The following is a 19,666-nucleotide window of genomic DNA, read 5'->3' as shown; positions in this document are numbered from 1 at the left end:
TATTGTAAACTGTTGAATGGCAAATTCTGGGAACAAGAAGGAGAGAGAATTGAAAATAAAGTTGAAGCAGCTAAGCCATGAAAAGGCACCAGAACAAGCTGTCAGGAGCTCTTTGCAGCTGTGGTGAGAAGAGCTGGTTGAGTATTTCAGAAAATAGCTGGCAGATTTGCAAGCTGAGCCAGACAAGCATTGCAGCCAGGTCTGTATCTCAGGCTTGCATGATGCAGAAGACCTACAACTACAGCGAAAGCTGGGCTGCACCTGCTCCTTAGTACGTTCAGGATCAACCACTTGGCTCTTCCGCGCTCACCTAGCATCAGCTCCTGCATGACCCAGCTACCACCACCTCCTCCCGCCTGAGTAGCCAGGCTTGCCTATTGCTGGTGAGATACCGAGCACAAAGCAGGGGCTGGACCCGGTCTGCCCCTAGAAACCCAGGGGTGACCCCAGGCCACTGAAGCCCATGTGTACTGGGAGGGAGGGCGGTGCCGGGACCGCAAGCGCCTCCGCCTCAGCCCCCCGCCGGGAAGGGGCCGGGTCGCTGTCTCTGCCACCGCCCCCTGGCGGAGCTGCCTGCCGGGCCGGGGCGCGCCGAGCCGAGCCGAGCCGGACCAGGCACCGCCGGAGCTGGAACTGCTGCCGCTGCCGGCCCCGCTGCCGCGGCCGCGCCCGCCGCTGCTGGGGGAGGCGGTGCCTGCGCCGCGCCCCCGCGCCCCGCCCGCCCCCGGCAGCAGCGGCAGCGGCAGCGGCAGCCTCAGCACCTCCGGCAGCTCGTCCGGCAGCTCCAGCGCCAGCACCATGGACCTCTCCTTCATGGCCGCGCAGGTGCGGCGCGGCGCCTGGGAGGGACCCCTCGGGTCGGGTCGGGTTCGGTTCGGTCTTCTAGGGGCAAGCGGCGGAGCGCGGCGGGTTCCTCGCTTCTCGCGTTCCTCTCGGTTCCGTTCCGCTCCGGAGTTGCGTCGCGCCGCGTGAGGAGGGCTCGGGGGAGAAAGGAAAATACAAGGGGAAAAGGGGAGAAAAGAGCAGCTCGAACGGGGGGCGCCGCGGGAGCAGAGGCAGGCGGGCCAGCTCCGGGCAGGGCACCTGTTAGCGCGCTGAGCCGGGCCCGGCAGCTGCCCGGGAGCGGTTACACGGCAGGGAGGGGGCAGACAGCATCTCCTTTCGAAGGCAGGCTGCGAATAGACATGGAAGATGCGATCTTTCTGTTCTGCTCCCTTCCATACCGTGTTTGTAGGTGCATTTGTGCTTTTATAAGTTGTCTTTGCCCACAGAATCTGGCTTGGCTGGTACAGAAATACTGTTTGCATGAGCAGATTGTTTAAATCATAGCTAAGTTCTGGATTTCAGCCTCTTTTCATGGGTATTGCTTTTCAATGTGTTGATGCTTAATATACTGAGAAGTAGGTAATGGCTATAAACTGCCCTATTCCAAAAATCATCTTGGTGATTCCAAGTGAGTTAGGTTTTTAAACAGACATTTCTGTGCTTCAGAAAAACTCACACTCACTGAGCATCCATTTCATATTTTTCCAAGGCACAGATACCTAACTGTATGTACATAACTGTTTTTTCAAGAATGATTTGGATCCAGGTTTGAGCTTATGCCAAAAAATGTCACCCTCCATTTGGAGGTGCAGTAGGGGCCAGGTAGGCCTTTCAGCACTGTTGCTGCCTTCAGCAGGAGGTGGTTGGTGGAAACCAAATCTGATCTGTGTCGTGTTGTGCTGTTTCATTAATGCAATGGCTGTTTTGTCTTCTTCCCTTCCTGAAGTCTGCTTCCTAAAGTCAGGCTCTGCCTTTCTGAAGATAGGTGTGGGCTGTCCAAGAATCTCTTCCATTTGGAAGTATTTCTAAGAAGAATATTGTTTTAAGGAACCCAACAATGGGGAGGAAGAAGGCATCATTTCTACCAGTTTGAAGTTTTCCTGGTGACTGGAGTATTCAAAGGCAATTTTGTATGTGTCTAATTATTTTTATATGGTCCTCAGTAACATCAGTGAGCTCACTGTGCCCATCTTGTGTTCCTTCAGCAATGAGTTGATGTGGGATGCCGCTGTTGTGCAGAAGCAGAGGAGCAGCACAGTGGCAGGTTTTATCAGCAATCAGTTATGTGTGCCAAAGCTGGGACTAGTGCTGCCCTTTCCCTTTCTATGCTTTCCCTTATTCTTGCTGTCCCCTATTCCATGTATCTTCTGTCCTAATTCTGTGCATTGGAAGAGTCACAAAGCTGGGTGCTTTAGTTGTCTCATAAGTTCCCTGTACAAATACATCTTACACTTGCTAAGGTTACTAGTGCAACAGTTTACAGTGAATTATGTGTTTTTCTTCCTGATCCTCTGGGGTTGGTTTATTATTTTCCTTTGTCACAAGTGACAAAGAATAATTATTTTCAATGTAATTTTGGTGAATTTGGGGAATCTGCCTTTCCTCAGGTGACACATTTTTTCGGGAAAAGTATTTGTGTTAAAATCCCGAAGCAGGAAAGCTTCTCTGTGAAATGAGGTTTGCCCTCCCCAAAGTGGGTACAGATCTCCTCTTCCTAAGGCAGAAGGGGCAGAAGCCTTCACTGCGTTTCCCCTGTCCCACTCTGGATGCCATCCAGTAGCTTGGGGATAGGGACAGGCTTCAAGAAGAAGGTGCTGTTACACACAAGCCTTCCTGTGGCTCACTATGCCTTGGGAGGAAAAGATGAGTACCTTGGAGCTGTCTCTGCTGTGAAGCCCTTTGGGTGGTGAGGGGATGGCAGGAGCTCTGGGGGTCTCTCCCAGTTGGGGCATGGGGCTTACCAGGTCTGCACAGGACCTGTTTCACATGGGTATTTGCATAATTAACCTTTGATGAGCTATAGCAGAGGATTTATTGGGCTCCCCTTCTACTGAAGGAAATAAATCCATTTGGGTTACTGCATACAGCTGATGCTATGCTTATCTCTGTTACTCTGCTGTCACAGTAATCTTGTAGTTTCTTTTTGAACTGGGCAACCCTTTCTGTTCCTGTTCCCACAGTGGTATTTAACCCCCATAGGGTCACTTCTCTAATTTAGCTATTTTCTTCAGCTTTCTTTTCCCTTCTATATCTCTTTGTCCTTTTTTTTTTTTTTTCTTTTTAAATCATCTCTGGTGGTGTGGTTCATTGAGATGATCTTCAATAAGAAATATGTGAGAACAGAAGAGAATTATTGGCCTGTGCACCCTGCTTATAACTGCTTTTAAAGATGCTCTGCTATCAGTCTTATTAACATCCTCATGACCCGCAGTGGGGATTGTGTTTTATGTGATGAATACCAGCTGCATTAATACTTTATACACGGAAATAGGTAATGCCTAAGCTGAGATGCTTAGTGGCATAAAAGCAATGGTTATCTCAAGTTAATCTCTCAAATTAATTTCTGCAAGATACTGTAGACTGTTAAATGTTCCTACAAGTTGCTTTTGTGTATTATTCTTATCACACCTTTGCACTGCTCATCATGGACCCAAATCAGTTTTGCTAGATGTCTTGTGAGACACCACCATCGTAAATAATCTGTACTTCAGGGCCCCTCTCGTGTATGCACAGAGACAGAAAGTGTGTGTAAGTTAGCTTACCACTTTCAGCCTCAGTGATACTGTAGTGTGTTATGGAGGCTTAAAATCTGGCCTCCTCTAACATGCATGGGGTGAAAGTATAAGGCCAAGTAATGGAAGAGCTATGTGTCTCTTAAGTAAAATTTTGGTGCACGTGGTAAAAAGTTCAGTGGTGAGAGTCTGCACATCTGGATAACTGTATTGGTATGTCCACCTCTTTCAGACACCTGAATACAAGGAGCCCTGTTTTCTAGAAGCACTGGGTGTAGTGAATAAATATGAATACATTTATATGGTATATTATATATGGTATATGTATATATATGGTATATTGTATATGGTACATTTATATGTATGGTATGGTATATTTATATATATGGTATATGAATAAACCACAGCTTTCAAGCTTTCATATTCAGCACCTCCTTTCATTTTTAAGATGTCTGTGAGATGGTTTGTGCCTTGGAGGCCCTGAAATCAATTCATGTGCCATCAGAAAGATAAATCGAATGCACCCCTGAATGATATATTTGATGCTATAGAAAGGATAATGTTTTACTGATAAAAATTATTGTTGTGGAACAGGAGATTGTCAGGTAGTAATGCTAACAAATCCATGCTGCATAGATACAGCATGAGGGTTTGAATGCACAGTTTAAGCAACCGCATCTGAACATCTCAGCTATATGTCCCGAACATAGCTATGTCCCGAATAACAGCTTTTGAGTGTAACAATTAAATCTGTGGTTAAAATAAGCCTTGTTGCATCTGTGCGTTCATCAGTAGTTGGTTGGGCAGGCTTGAGTGCCTTCTGTTCTGCACGTGGTCTAATTGATTTTTTGTTAAGGTCAGTTGTGATGATAAGCATGACCTGCACCTAGTCAGAGCCTATAAACTAGTACTTTTTTTTTTTTCATTTTAAATCCATATTTTAATTAAAGTCATCCTGTCCACCTCAAGATGCTATGTCAAGATGGTCAGCTACTGCTGAGCGGTATGACTGGATCATTTCTCTGTGGTGTTTAGCGGTTTCAGAGTGCTCTTGTAGTCTAGGTAACCTCAGAAACTGCCTCTTATAGGTAGAGACATTTTTTCCAGTGTAAAAGCCTGGTTTTGGGGGGTGCTGAGGGCTGCTTCCATCTAAGAGCACTCGGAGCTTTTCAGCAGGGGTTAGGGGTTTGCTCTTGAGTGCTGAGCTGCCCCCCTCTCTGCTTTTTGACATGCTAAAATAAATACTCATTTAACAACCAGCTAAAGCATTTCTAATGCAAAACCCTGTAACAATGAAAATTGCATCTGCATTAATGACAGCAGGGCTGAAACGTGTTTTCAACTTGAGAAAATAGAAGTGCATAGTGGGGAAAAACAGGGACGCTAGAGAAGAAAAGAATTATGTCATGATCTTCAGTATGGTACAAATCAACATGAGCTAAACAGCACCTGCAGTCATAATGCCAGTTATGTGTTTTTCAAGATTCATGTTGGCAATTCAACTTAAATGATTTCTCCAATTTTTGTTTCATATTGAAAATAAGGAGTGGATTTCTTGACCTTGCAATATTTTAATAGTTGGGTATATCCCCATACAGTAAATATATTATTTTAATTGTCAGATAAATGATCTTTTACATATAGAAAAGAGACAAACTGATAAGACACTTGGGAGTAATGCCATTTCTGTGGATTTATTTTTGGTCTCAGTCATCTACAGTTTACATATGATTTATCTGTTAATTCCTTATGTTCAAAAGCTCTTTATAAACAACTGCCAAGGATTTGAAATACAGTAAGTTGAATTCTCTGTGTTTAATTTCAGTGATTGAAAGTTGTATTTTTGTAATCTTTGGTTTCTGTTGTAGGGTTGAGGATGTTTTTTAATTAAAAAAAAACCCAACAAAAACATGACATGCTTCAGGAGCTAGAAGAATTGAATGAACAAATTTGGTACAGAAAGCAAACCGTAGTTAAATTTCATTGGGCTTGTGTTCTGTATTATCCTTCTAGGATTTCAGGTCTGGGCAGTGGTGATTCAGGTTACTCTGACTGTATTGGCAGTAATTCAGTCACTTTTCCCAAAATAGGGCTGTAGTTCTTGGTAGGTCTTGGAAAAAAACCCTTTAGCTACTTATAACCATGTGTACTAACAAGTACAAGGCTGCCATGCTTCCACGTATAACGTATTATTAAGAACTATGTAACTTCTGGAAAGCACTGGAAAACACAGAGTAGACTGAGTTCATTTAGGACACGTTTGACTTTAATACTTATATTTTCCAGAAGACGTGGACTGTCTGTCTTAGGCTGTCTATGTCTATGCTGTAAAGCTGGTGTATGCAGAGGGGGTACTTGGCATTTTTGGGTGCCCGACCTCCTGAACACAGCTGCTGTATTTCCAGAATTTCCAGGCATAGGTGCAATATCCTTTAATTGCTTTTACTGAATTTCTGGATGCTAGAAGGTGCACAATTAGGATCCGCTGTACTCTGCTGTATCAGCACAGAGGAACAAGAGTGTGGGGTAATCCTGCATCTGTCTTCCCTCTTTATGTGTTTTCCATTTTAGGGGTCAGGAGGGTTTCAAAGTCTTTATTAGCTGTATGCTCTTTCTACAGGCGGGTAATCTGAAGGTATTAAAACAAAGAGGGTTTAGATTTGGGGTTTTGGTAGCTTATTCTCACTGTCTGAAAACACAATCCATGCTACATGCTGAACATGAGTTTGCATGTGTGCCATGCCTGTGTGCAACATAGATGTGCCAAGAAAGCTGAATTAATTGCCTGCCTTCAGAGAGACACAGACCTTTCTGTCATGTTTGTACTTGGAGAATCTATGGATAATGCAGCTGAATGCATTGATCATTTGGAAGCTTTGACATTGCTGATGTAAGCTTAGGATGGATTCATTTTACTTACTTTCTTTAAGAAGTGTGATTGCCAAAAAGTAAGTTCTATGCTAAACCACAGGGACCAGGATTTAAAGATTCATGAACCTCTCCTTGTCAAAAACTTCAGGGATTATAATCTAAAATGCAGACAAAACCTCTTTGATCCATAGCATCAAACATTAATATTGTTAGCTAGGAGGACGTGGGCATTCTCTTACATGATCAGATCAGTGCTTGTTTATGTATGGCATAAAAAGGTACTGACCATTGCTTTGCCAGTTTTGGTTTCTCAGAGGTTAAAGTAATTTTCTCTGGCATAATTTGATTCCTTCAGAACGTCTTGACCTATAATAAATATAATCAAAGCATCAGGAAGCTGAGAGAGCAGACCTGAATTTAACTAAGGGTGTCTCAGATGCTCAAAATTCAAACTCAAGCCCTGATTCCTCGCTGTGGTATTGCACAGCCACAGGGACCAGCCACATAATCCACGTGCTGCGGAACTCCTGTGTGCAGAAATCGGTGGTATCCTCATCCAGGATGTTGCTAGCAGTTGAGATGAGAATAATTGCTGGAGGAGTCTTTCTGCTAGCTACTCGGCACAACTGCATTAGTTTTTTATTAGTGAGGGGAACACAAGGAATCCCTGCACTTTCCTTATGACTGCAGTAACACTGCAGACTGTGTTTCCAAGTCTTGTACAGCAGAGATGTCAGTTCTGGCAAAGCTTTTGAAAATTCTGTGGAGATTTGGGGACACTGGTTTTATAAGGTGTTGATAGTGCTTTTTGGAGGAGGCTATTGTTCCAGGATTGTGCTTGTAATTGCTGTCAAAAATGCTAAAAGCAGTGATTCCAATCCAGCAAAACACTTAAACACTTACTGCACTTGGAACAAGTGTATACTGTTCTTGGTAACATCAGCAGGTCTGTCCTTTTGCTTAAAATGAAGTATCTCAAAGCCTCGCACAGATGGGGTGAGAATGTTTTGGACTTCATAGGAAAATGTCCTAGAAGAGCAAGAGGAAGCCTACTAGGTCATACTATTAATACAGAGAAGGCTGAGATGTGTGTTTTGGAGTGGTTTGTTTTCCACTAATTAATATCATGACCAATTTCTCATAGGAGCTACTGAATGTTAGAAGTATGTGATAGAAGGAGGATGGTAGGGAAGGGAGAGCAGGTGTGGCTCAGGTGCTGCCTAGAAATGTATTTGTGTAGTCTGGTTTTCGTAGCCTTGCCCAGGGAGGGTTAGAAGATACTGGAAATAATTTCTTTGTGTTTCATGTGATGATTAACTGTGAGACTAATCCTGTGAAGTGGGGTCTCACGTGTTTCTCTTTTTGAATGTGGAAAGGAGGTTTGTAGGATGACTATGTATGGACACATTCATAATCACTTTACAAAGACAGTGGGAGCCTTTCACAACACAGTTGTGGCAGCAACAGCTGCAGTCCTGTTGTACACAGAAAATAGCTACAGATGGCAGGTAGGAGGAATGGAGACTGAAGAAGCACTACATTCATGCCAAACATCGCGCTTGTTTGGGTGCCTGGTATTTCTTGAGGAGCGAGAGCCCAACCGTCATACACTGAACAGTAATGCGCTTGGCAGACTTGGTGAGAACTGTTTTTCTGGGCAGCATCTGTTTAACCCAATGGTATTGGCTCCTCAGAATCCATAGGCTAGAAAATATAGACTGGTTATAGATTTTTTATTATTATTTTTTTAAGCTTATTTTGGGCTGGTCTAGACTGAATGTCTTAATTCACTGATGAGCTGCAAGCATGAAGGTTGAGGGTTTTATTGTGTTTTGCTGGAAATGGGATGGATGCTGGCCATTAGGAAGCTAGTGTCACCACCTTCCTAAACTTATTCCCATACTGGGAAAAAGGCAAAAAAACCTCCAAATGTTTCCAAAGGTTGCATGTGATTTAGTAAAGCAGTGTGATGCTTTGGAGACCATTGGTACACCATCAAATTAAATCATTGATCAAAGAAAATATTAGCGCATTCAAATGAAGTGCAGTGATGTGGAAAGTGGAACACTAGAACAGCAACCAAAATAAATTCAGCAGTGACCAGCTCTGTGTCACTTCTGTGTCTGTCTGCTGGGACTTAACTTCTCTTGAAGATATTTTCTCTTATGAATGGCATTGTCTGCCTAAGCCAGTGAGGTCTGTTGGAGTACTCTGTTCTTTCCACATGCTTCTTGGTTTGAGCATAGTATCCTAAACAGGATTAGTGTTAATCCCTTCCAGTATTAACAGGGATGATGAGTTTTAAAGGCGTCTTTTGAAATAGTGATGGTTCTCTTTTTTTTTTTTTTCAGTGGATAGTATCCTCAAGTGTGAAAGGAAAGTTCTTGAAAATTGGTTGTAAACTGCTGATAGCAGTGTCCTCCATCAGTGGCTCAGTCTATATCTCCTGCCAGTGGATACGCCAGGAGTTGCTCCATTTCCATGGAGTAGCATGGAAGCCTTTGGCAAACATGATGCTGACACTGCATATGCAAGTTGTTAGTGCTTCAGAACAAAGAGACAGAATTAAATGTGTGAGCTTTATTCTGAAGGTGCTGAGCGGCCAGGTGTGCTCTCCTGTCCCCTCTGGTACTGAAGTACAGTACCTGTCCCTACCCTGAGCACTGAACAGGAGGAAAACCCACAGCCAATTGTGATGCCAAGACCAGGAGTGCTGAACACTTGCTGAATGCACCTTTGAAAGGGTTACAGGGAGCAGAGCCAACACAGGGTGGAAGTTCTCTCCCTGCAAAGATGACCACGTAGTGCATACGTGGCAGCCAGCACTGATGCTGTTAGCACCAGTCACTACCCAATCTTTCTCTCGCCGGCTTGCACACCCGCATGATGCTTTCGGGTCTGTCTCACAGTACCGGCTGTTTGAAATGACACATACTCTTAGGCTGAATCTTCTGAAAGCTGAATTCCATGGTCCTTGTAGCTGCCAGAACCAAAACCTGCCACGCAGCAGCTAATTAGAAAACATTAATGTCACAGTGGCTTCAGAAGAGCTCAGAGCCTCCTTGCAGCAGGCTGTTTGACAAAGGGCAAATTCCTTTTGTTTTGCAAAGTGATTATCTCCATTTTGGAAATGTTTTAAAAAATAATTTGAAAAAGCTTTTAACCTCATCTGGTTCTGTTTGTTGTAATTTTGCTTCCAAGCCTTTCAATTTTTAGGGAAGGGAGAGCAGTCTAGGAGTGAGCTGCACCTGGCTGAAACAAAACCAGTCTTCCAAACAAGACTGACTTCTGCTGTGGCTTTTTTTTTCTCCTGCCAAAAAAACTGGACGAGTATTTACAAAATGGGGGAAGATGTGCTGGATTCTGTGACTGATAAAGCTACCAGCCCCACAGGGTCGCTGTATGGAAGGAGAAAGAACAGCCACGTCTCTTTGGCTGATGCATAGAGGTGTTGAGGTGTACATCTGGGGAAAAAAAGTAACAGTCAAACTGATGAGGAAGCAAATATATTAAAATATAAAGTTTTGAAATTCTGAAAGTGCAGGTGATTACACTTAAGTTATCTCAGCTCTCAATTTAAGTGTGCGCTTAAAGTATGTGACTAATTCTCTCAATGACACCTCTGTTTAAATGAAGTATATAATTAAGTGCATTGATAATCTGCAGTAAGTAGCAAAGCATTTGAGCTCCACTCAAAATAAATTGAGTTACTCTAATCTTTCTGCCTTACCCTCCTAGATGTACCATGTAAGTTTTTATGGGCCTTTCTCAGAGGTTTTCTCCCAGCTTTTCTGGTGTATGCATGTCTGAAATGTTTTCCTTGAAACTCGGGTATGCAGTCCTTTTTGAGTATCTTCTTCCTATTGCTCTCATATCCAACACTTTTACCTTCTGTAAATTATTTCAGATGTTATAGTTGCAACAGCTGAAGTCCAAACCTCATGGAGATTTAAGCTGAGATCTGGAAGATGAGAGCCAAAGAGTAAATGTTTCTTCTGTTCATGGACAGGAAGTGCAATTGGAACAGAGCAGCAAACTAAAATGCTACAGTCCCTGAAAGTGTAAGCAATGTGGCAGAAACTTTCTCAGTTGTATTACTAAAGACAGAAGCGTGTTAGTATGTCTGCATATTCTTTACTGGGCTGCGGGTTAGTGAAAGTTGAGCGGAGTTAGATGTAGGAATGGAAATGTCACCCCCTCTGCTCTGTAGTTTTGTTGCTCTCCAGCTGGAGCAAAGCAGCATATAACTTCGTTGTCAAGAGTTCTGAATTCTCTTTAGATGCTGAGCCTAGCAATCACTTCAGAAAAAAATACTGAAAATGCACTCCTCCCTCTTTGCCTGTCCTACAATATCTTTCCCTCCACAGCTTTGGAAGAAAACCTTTATCAAATATGTGGTTATCAACATTAAGGCACAGCAAATGATTATCGTTCTGTAAGAGGATCCAGCCTGTGAAAGGTTTCATTCTGTGTTGGTCTCTGAGCCATCTGATTGAGTGTGATGCAAAGCAGTGCAGATGGGCAAGGCAGTGAAATCCTGCACTGATTTGTTGTTGTGGAGTAGCAGATGTTTTATTCTCCTCGTTCGTTCTCTGGCATTTCCCACAGACATGAAGCAGAATCAGAAGAAACTGAATTGCTCTGCTATCTCTCCCTTGTTCTCTGGGTTATTTTTGCAACCCATTTCTCCTGTAATCTTTTGAAGTATGAGAAGAGGCATGCACCTCCTGACTTCTCTTGCAACTGTGCTTTATACTTTCACAGGTAACCTTTGTTACAGAGCCAGCTGTAATTGTCAGCATGAGTGGTTTCCATGGTGCATCTCTTTCTTATCACTTTAGGGTATTTAATACCCTTGACAGTGCTTTAATGGTAAGCGTTTGGATGACTGTATAAACAATCCTGCCTCTAAAACATTTGTCTTCTGACCTCTGGTCTGCACAGTACATGGTTGGCAGAAGAGGAGGGCATGGAGAAAGCAAAAGATGACATGCTGATTGATGTAAACTGCTGTATAGGCTGCCATGATAGCAACCTCTTGCTGGCCCTTAAAGCCTTCAGGTGCCTGCATATGCCACTGGGAATGCTGAAAAAGTGAAGGGAAATTGGAGGCAGCTAGCAAAGGTAGTCTTGGCCAGATTCTAATGTCTTCCTTGAGCATGCAGCATGGTATGATTTGGGTTGATGCAGGGAATGCTGGCCAGCTCCTGTGAGCCAGCTTATCATTTCTAATATTATTGTCTTTGGAAATGGTAAATGTAACAGTTATTAAAAGCCTTAAATTCAGTTCTAGAGAAGAATAAATGGAATTAGGAGGGTCTCTTCTGAAATGAAAGTTGGTCTTGTCTTGCCATCTGATCTTTGCCATTAGAAAACTAATCATGGTTTTACTGAGTAAGTTTACTCTTGCCTAGGCAAGAGTAATTTCATCGATACAAAGAGGTTCAGTACTTTTTTAGTGCTAGCTTTTGTAATTAAAAGTAAGCATCCATGCCTTCTATAGCACATAGGCTATGAAAGTAACTCGACTGGATTCTACCACATCCATGGTATCTTTTTTTACAGAAATATCTAGCATTTAGGGTATATGCGCATCTCCATACTTACTCTAGAGATATCTGGACCCCTAGAATATAAGCAATTAGGCATATGTTGTCAATTTGGTGAGAAATTACACACCTTGCACCCAAATACTGTGGTGCCTGCACTCAGTCTGCAGGACTGTGGCATGACCAGGGAGGAAAGGGACTGTAACAGCAAGCTGCTGCATGTCTGGACTGGGCAAGCATAGGCATGTATGCTTGGAGTGACAACCAAAGACAAAATGGGTGTGTCTGTCACCTATGGGTGGCTTCTGCTGCGTTTCAGGGGTTTTGTCTAACTACAACATCTAGCAGTGACTTACTGCTTATATATTTTTATTTTTATTGTTATCTATGGTGTAATTTCTTGTAAAATTCATGCAAAATGAATCTTGCAGCCTAAGAGCTCTTACTGAAGTTTGGAAGACTGGGACTGTCAGACTCCATACCATTTCAGTAAAGCTTGGCCAGCTCTCAGAACAGGGTGTGCTCTTCCCAAGAAAACAGGCAGCATCTTTGAGTGCTGATTTTGACAGAAAACCCAGCACTGGTTTAAGAGTAATACAGCTCATGTGTAACTCTGCCTGAGGATCATACTATGCTCCTGTCAGGCCTGGTAGCCATCCTGTTCACTGCCTGGCTTGCAGAAGGAGCAGAGTGGTGACAACAGACAAGACGCTGCAGCTGTCACACATATTTACAGCTTCTCGGTCACTGGCATGAGAATAAACACAGTGTTCATGCTGTTGCATGGTTAGCATTTTATTTTTAGAATCGGTCACTTGAAAAATATCAAGGCACAAGTAAAATAGCTCTGTCAGCATTTCCTGTGTGATTTGGAATCTAGTGCTTGACTTGAGGGTTCCCCCACTCCTGTTCATTTAATAGAAGAGATAAGGTAAAGGCCACATTCTTACCAGATAAAAGCACATTTCTTCTCTGGGTAAAGCTGTACCAAGATGGGATGGAGCTCTCCAAATGCAGGGACATACTGAATCTTGTCTTCTGATGCCGTTTTGTTCCCTGATTTTATTACTGGCTCTGCAATGAGTAATTATCTTGCATGTAAGCAAGTGATACTTACTGTAAAAAAGGCTGAGCGAATTCATAGTTGAGCGAATGTTTAAAGAAGCAACAATTACAGGCTGCTTTGCTGTCTTGTTTGAAAACACTGAGAAGAAAAAAACCAAACCTTAAAAATATTTTCTCTTTGATAGCCAAGAAACAAATGCTTGAGCTCTTGTCTCCCAGCATTGCATTCCCAGAAATGTGGGCATGAAAGTGGTTGTATTTAGTCACTAAATCCTTATTAAAGTAAAACAGTGTCCGACAGTAGCCCACTTGTAAACAAAGCAGTAAGTCAGGAAAGTTAACAGGAGTAATCTGTGGTCTGCTTTTGGAGGTGAAGTGGGACAATCCCAGATAAACAGGAAGGCAAGCACAAATAACCCATGTAGTAGACACAGTATTTGGGGCCAAGGATGTTTCACTCTGTTTTTCCTTTTGTCTCTGCTTTCCTTCTCCTCAGAGCTATGGAGGGGACCACACAGGAAAAGCCTCTCACAGCAGGAACTGTATTTTTGGCTAGATGAGAGCAATCTCCTAGATTGTGTGACCAATCTACAACGCTCAGGCATATCATTGGTAATTGCCCTTTAGCAGCTGGCTCTCAGAGATGTGCTCTGGTGCAGTGGCTGATACAAAGGGAAACTGTAATCAGGCTGACTTTCGGTCAGTGTTCGTAACCGGGACTTGCTGGTCACTTAGGATGTCACCTACTGGTCTGTTCTTGAAGTATATGGGAAACAGCGTGTGTGCTTAATAAAACTTAATGTTGATGATGGTTTTAGGGACGTGACCTTAGAGTTACAATGAAACATTTAGGCTCCTTTGTCTCATCTCATTATGGAAGGCTTTGAATCTGCTCCTGCCATCTTGTTTTAATGTGCTGATGCAGTCTTGCATCTAATTCCCAAGTGACAGCAGCACGTGGCAATGCTTGAGTATCTCTGTCACCATCTGACCCTCCTCTGTGTGATGGTACTGTTTCTCTACTGTCCACCGCATCGGCTAGTACGAAGTAGGTTGGGTACTTGTCTCTTAGAACAGCTGAGGGATGTATTTATTCAGTAACTTATGTCCTATGTGCATGTCATGTACAGGATCCTGTACATGAACATGTACCTCCTGATGTTGTTCCCACTGGTCCATCAATAGCAGAGCTCTGCATTTCCCTGGAGGCACCAGATTGTAGCCTCCGGAACAGCAGTCTGCGTGTTTGGGCTTTTTTTTCCTCCCACTTACATTTTTCCTCCTAATCATAAAAGCATATATAATCATAGAGCAGACTTGCTTTTCTGAGTCTGGGGATTGCTGGAACCAGTGCTTCAGGGAATTCATCTTTAAAATGTGCTACCATTTTTGCTCTAGGAGCATTCATTTTGCACAAAATCTAGGCTGCTTTTACTTTTGTGGGTCCAAATTCAACTGCAGGCTGTGCACTGGGTTTATGTTATGGTAACCATCAGCAAAACCCTGCATCCTCCAGAATTCGATGGGTTTGGTTTTGGTTTTTTGTTTCACTGAAGTTGCACAGATAGCCTCCAAATCTGTTCTTTGGAAAATGTGACAAATTCACAAAGAGACGGTTTGATGGGAACAATTGCTGTTAAAAGGCAGGAGGCAAAACAGTGGTAAGGGCATGTGTGCCTTCACATCATGTAAACCTGATGTCTACCAGTGGGAGTCTGTGCACACTTTCCTCTCTGCCCAGAAAGCCCCACAGCAACAGAATGACCTCATTGCCACTTAAGGACAGGGTTAGCCCTGGCTGTATCGCCAGTGTGTGGGAGCAGATGGCTCCTGTTCCTGTGTCCTGGGCAGAGCAGTAGCCCCTGAGTGCTGAGGAGGAGTGGGTGCAGGGTGGCACAGTTCTTCTGCTCTCCATCTGCAGCTGCCCACCTGCCAGAGCAGAAGTGCCTCCATCTGAAGAGCTAAAGGGGAGTCCAGGAGAAAGGGTGCTTGCAATGCTTTTGCTCCCAGGTCCTCATCTTTGTGTGTGAGCACTGAGTGCTTGATGCTGAGGGCAACCATAAAGCATCAGTGGGAATAAACACATGCCTTGCCTGCATGTCCAAGCAAAAACAATGCTCATATAAGAATTAGCATGTGCTGAGGATGCATAGTAGAGTTTAAAAGAAAAATACACAGGGATCACAGGCAGATGTAAATCCACTTGCTGTCACTGTGTTCCAGGCGATGTCAGGGGTGCTTTGGTGGTAGCCGCTTCTGCTGTGGAGTAGGCAGTCTGATTGCAGTGCCCACAAACTGCTCAGCAGCAGCAGAGTACATAAGTACAAGGCAAATGAGCCTTGTACAGACCTATGGAGCGAAAAATACAAGCCGGGGAAATAACAAGTGACTCATGAGCACTCTGCTTTTCGGCTGGATGGAGAGCAAACTGAGAGTGGTATGAAGATTTGGAAATCTGAAATGATTAAGAAAAAAGCAATAGCTTGTTTCTTTGTCTAGTCTCTGGCCTTTTGTCTGTCATGATTAGCTTCTTGCTTTCAAATGGGGACAGTTTATATCATAAATAAACCCTTGTGTCAACCATCTCATCCATCGTTTTAGATTTCCTTTCAAAATCACATCGTCTCTTAGTTCCAGCTAGCCTACAATGATCTCTTCCATTATCCACTTAGATTTCAGGGGCGCCTTTTCCCATATATCCCCTCAACCTAGCATTTAGTTCTCTCATACAAGTTGCTTTACTGTATTTTCCCAGAATATGTTCTGAAAACCATCCTTTTTTAAAGTTGGCAAAATACTGTGCAATGAGTGGACTGCTTGTGCCTGTAATTTTCTACTTGTAGTTCTGTCTCATTGCCATCTTTGCCTTTCTCCCATTCCTTTATTCTTAGGTTTTGATCAAGACATTATTTATTTTCATAGTTCTTGAGAGATCCGTGTATTTAATTAGAATTATTAGTCCCTAGACTTGAAGTAAAAAAATGAAATATTTTCAAATCAGAGGTATTGGAGGATTCAGCCCACTGAACACTGTGTTGAGGGAGTTTTATCTTTTTCTCCACATCTGTGTAGAAAACTAGTGTAACTATATTCCCATATATACATCCATATATGTCTGAAAGCTGTCAATCTGCTAGTGATCCTCCCAAGATGTGTTCCATAGTCACTGGCTGTTTATTGTCCACTTCCCATGTGTCAGGTAGCTGCACCATTCTCTTCCAAGCAATGACTTGAGTTACACAGGAGCTTAATACCATCCTGGGTGCATCTTATTTTTGCCAGTTCTCTTTAATGTCCTTCAGATTAGAGGCAAAGCCAGACAAATAAAGGACAGCCAGTAAAAAAATGGAGATTAATTAGTATCCTTTCCTTATCTTATTCAGCACTTTGTGTAAAATCTTTGATTTTTCACTGAGAGATGTTGTTAATAGCAACTGAAGCATTTATCTTAGCAACATCACATCTCTTAATCAACAAAAGATCACAGTAACCTTTGAGAAAGTAGAGTACATCAGTATCCCTGTAATTTACTCCATCAATGTCAAGCTTTTCATGTGCAAAAGATCTCGTTTGCATTTCTGCAAAGGAAAGAAACATGTCATCATCTAAATTACAGGCTTTAATGAAGGCCTAAAATGAAAATAGCATGGATCAGATAGTATTTAAAGGCTGGCAGCTCATACTTGGTTCATCTTATTCTGTCTCTAGATGCCCAAGTAGAGTTAGCAGATGCCAGTGCTGCATTTTCTTGCTTTTTCCACTGTTGTAACTAGAGATCAACAGGGATCAGCTGTGCATTTCTCAGTCTCAGAATGCCAGGAAGACCTTTGACCAAAATTACTCATGGTCTAAGTAATTGTGATGGATCAAAGGCTGGAGAAAAAGTATTAAATAGAGGAACTGGGGTGATAAAAGGGGAAATAGAGCCAGGTGAAAAAAGTGAGGGGAAAATAGAAGTTTAATGGGAACAGAGAAGGAGAGATGAGAGTGAGATGGGAGAAAGGATACAAAATGAAATGTGACTAAAGCACAGATAATAGAATCACAGAATATCTCAAGTTGGGAGGATCCATAGGGATCATCGAATCCAAATCTCTGTTCCTCGCAGGACTACCTAAAAGTAAACCATATGACTGAGAGCATTGTCCAGGTGCTCCTTGAACTCTGACAGGCTTGGTGCAGTGACCAATTTGCTAGCAAGTGTGTGCTAGCAACCAACAACCCTCTAAGTGAAGAATCTTTTTCTAATGTCTAATCTGAACTTCCCCTGACGCAGCTTCATTCCATTCCCCCGTGTCCTATCACTGGTTCCCAGAGAGGGATCAGCTGCCCACCTTGAGAAAGTTGTAGACTTACATGAGGTTACCCTTCAGCCTTCTCCAAGCTGAACAAACCAAGTGACCTCAGCTGCTCCTCTGAAGTCTTGCCCTGGAGACCTTTCACCATCTTGGCTGCCCCCTTCCGGACACACTCTAATAGTCTGATGTCCTTTGTATATTGAGATGCCCAACACTACAGGCAGCCTTTGCTCTAGTTCCTCAGTATGATTTTTTTTTCAGCAAACCCAACATGAATAAGTTGGGGGATATTAGCTATCTGATGGTCTTTACTGCCTGATCGTAAGGCTGATTGCCCTAGCACAAGTCTTCTGGGGAATGGCCATTTTCTTTTTCTTCTAATTTAACTCCAGGAGAAGACAATGGTGCAAATAACTGATGTGAGACACTTACCTTCTTTAATAAGGTCCTTTCACCTGCTGTGGTCTGTAAATGGTGTTTTCTGAAGAGAATGAGTCTGCCCTTGTATTTGAACCTCTTTGTGAAAAGTGTTCAACATCCTTTGGCTGATCTAGAGAAAAAAACCTACAGGAGTTATTCTTCAAACAGAAGTAGGGGAACAGCTTGCTAGATTTTGAGTTGCTCAGGGTTGTGAAGCCACTGGTTCATTAGGACTGGCAAAGCAAGCTATAGATGAAAATGATTCAAAATCAACATCAGAATATCACTAGTTTATTACAGATCAAGGCAGCTTTGGAGTCAGAGGTGAGCTAAACACTGGCAATCCTTCAGAAACTCATCAGCTGGTCTTTTGATGGACACTGAACAAGTGCAGAAAACACTTAAGAGCTTAGAATCAAAGCAGACAAGATAAGGCAAGAAGGAACTTAACATATGAATCAGAGGGAAGGTTTAAGGTCCATAAAGAAAATTAGTTCCAATTTTCTTTTTTTTCCTGCTTCATTGTGAAAATAGTCAGATTTGTAACACAGATCTTCTTGTGACACAAATCCTGACTGGCATATTTTAGTACTATTTTCTGATGTGAGCAGATTCTGGATCAAAGCCCACCCCTTCTGGAGCCTTCATAGCCCAAGATCAATTGGCAGCTGTGGCTTAGTTCCAAGTAATGGGTAAGGATTTTCATGACACAAGGTGTACTGTACCTTTCACTGAAAGCTGCCAGTTCATTCTGAAGGCAGACGTGACCCAATGGTATTTCCTCAGTAATGAATCATGCATTCTAATGCCTTCTAGAAAGTTTTATTTTTTATTTCTCTTTTTTTCTTTTTCTCCATCAGGTCAGATGGAGATTTGGATTCTACAGACTTGGATGAATTGTTAATGTTTCCTTTTTTTTTCTTTTTTTTTTTTTTTTTCTTTTGTGGTATGGTACAGCTATAGGGAGCTTGAAACAGAAGGGATGGGTTATCTATGGACAAAGGGTACTGGTGGTATTTTTGAAACAGAACCTTAGCTTTTCTGTTGCTCCTCAAAAGTGAGCGCTTTCCTTTTGGGGGAAACCCACGTGGTGGCTGCACAGTAGGATTATAGAGGGAAATGGGCAATGGAAGGATAGAAGTGGAAGCATACTCTTCTGCTACAGCTTGGGCAGATTAGTGAACACCCCTTCTTCTATTTCTGGGGCTGGCATGCAAAATTCAGGCTCTGCTTTCACCTTGGAGATGGTGGCACTGGTTTTGTCATATTGGCGCTGGGTGTTATTTAGTGCCTTATAGGAAGAAAAATGCTGCTGGGGGCAGAGCTGCAATACACAGATGGGATCCCTACGTTTTATTTGAAGAACATGCTTAACATCAGTGGTGACCCTTATGTGCATGTGGGAATTGGTGTGTTAGCCCCTTTTTTCACACTGAAGCTCTGTCCACCCGCAGATATGGACAGAAGATTTTGCTTTTGTTTCCTCTTCCTTTTCTGTTTAAGCTGTAAAAACAAGAAGCTGCTTTTGATAAAACTGGATTAAACAAGATTCGTGAGCACAGTGCTGCAGAGCACCAGATTCAAACTTCATTTTGATGTGTTCTCATCTAAGCTGGGAAGACCCAAGCTTGGGAAACACAGCCTCTGACTGAGGAATGAACATTTCCATCTCATTCTTTGTAGATCTTGCAACAGAAAGTTGACGTTGACCAAGGCCTGCTCATGCAGCTCATATCTGAAGTAATTGGACTCTTAAATTTCTGGAGTGGGAGTTCATTCTAAGCCAACGTGAAATAAGTACCCAAGGTATATATGACTTCCCAATGAATTGCCCTCCCCTGCACATATTTATGATGTACCTCTTCCTGTGGACCCTCTGTCTATCTGTGTCTGTCTTCTCATATCA

At 42.9% G+C, this 19,666-nt stretch overlaps 1 protein-coding gene across 1 annotated transcript in view; it reads left to right on the top strand.

The window, feature by feature from the left end:
* Positions 1-741: 741 nt before the first annotated feature.
* Positions 742-19,666, top strand: part of C6H14orf132 (chromosome 6 C14orf132 homolog) — a 39,469-nt gene continuing 20,544 nt past the window's right edge. The window contains exon 1 of the mRNA XM_065685562.1: positions 742-825. Coding sequence (XP_065541634.1) covers positions 799-825 — 27 coding nt within the window. The 5' untranslated portion in view covers positions 742-798. The remainder of the gene's footprint in view (positions 826-19,666) is intronic.

Source organism: Lathamus discolor, chromosome 6, assembly GCF_037157495.1.
Source record: "Lathamus discolor isolate bLatDis1 chromosome 6, bLatDis1.hap1, whole genome shotgun sequence".
In the NCBI taxonomy this organism is placed as follows: domain Eukaryota; kingdom Metazoa; phylum Chordata; class Aves; order Psittaciformes; family Psittacidae; genus Lathamus; species Lathamus discolor.
This window is presented reverse-complemented; position numbering and strand designations above follow the sequence as displayed.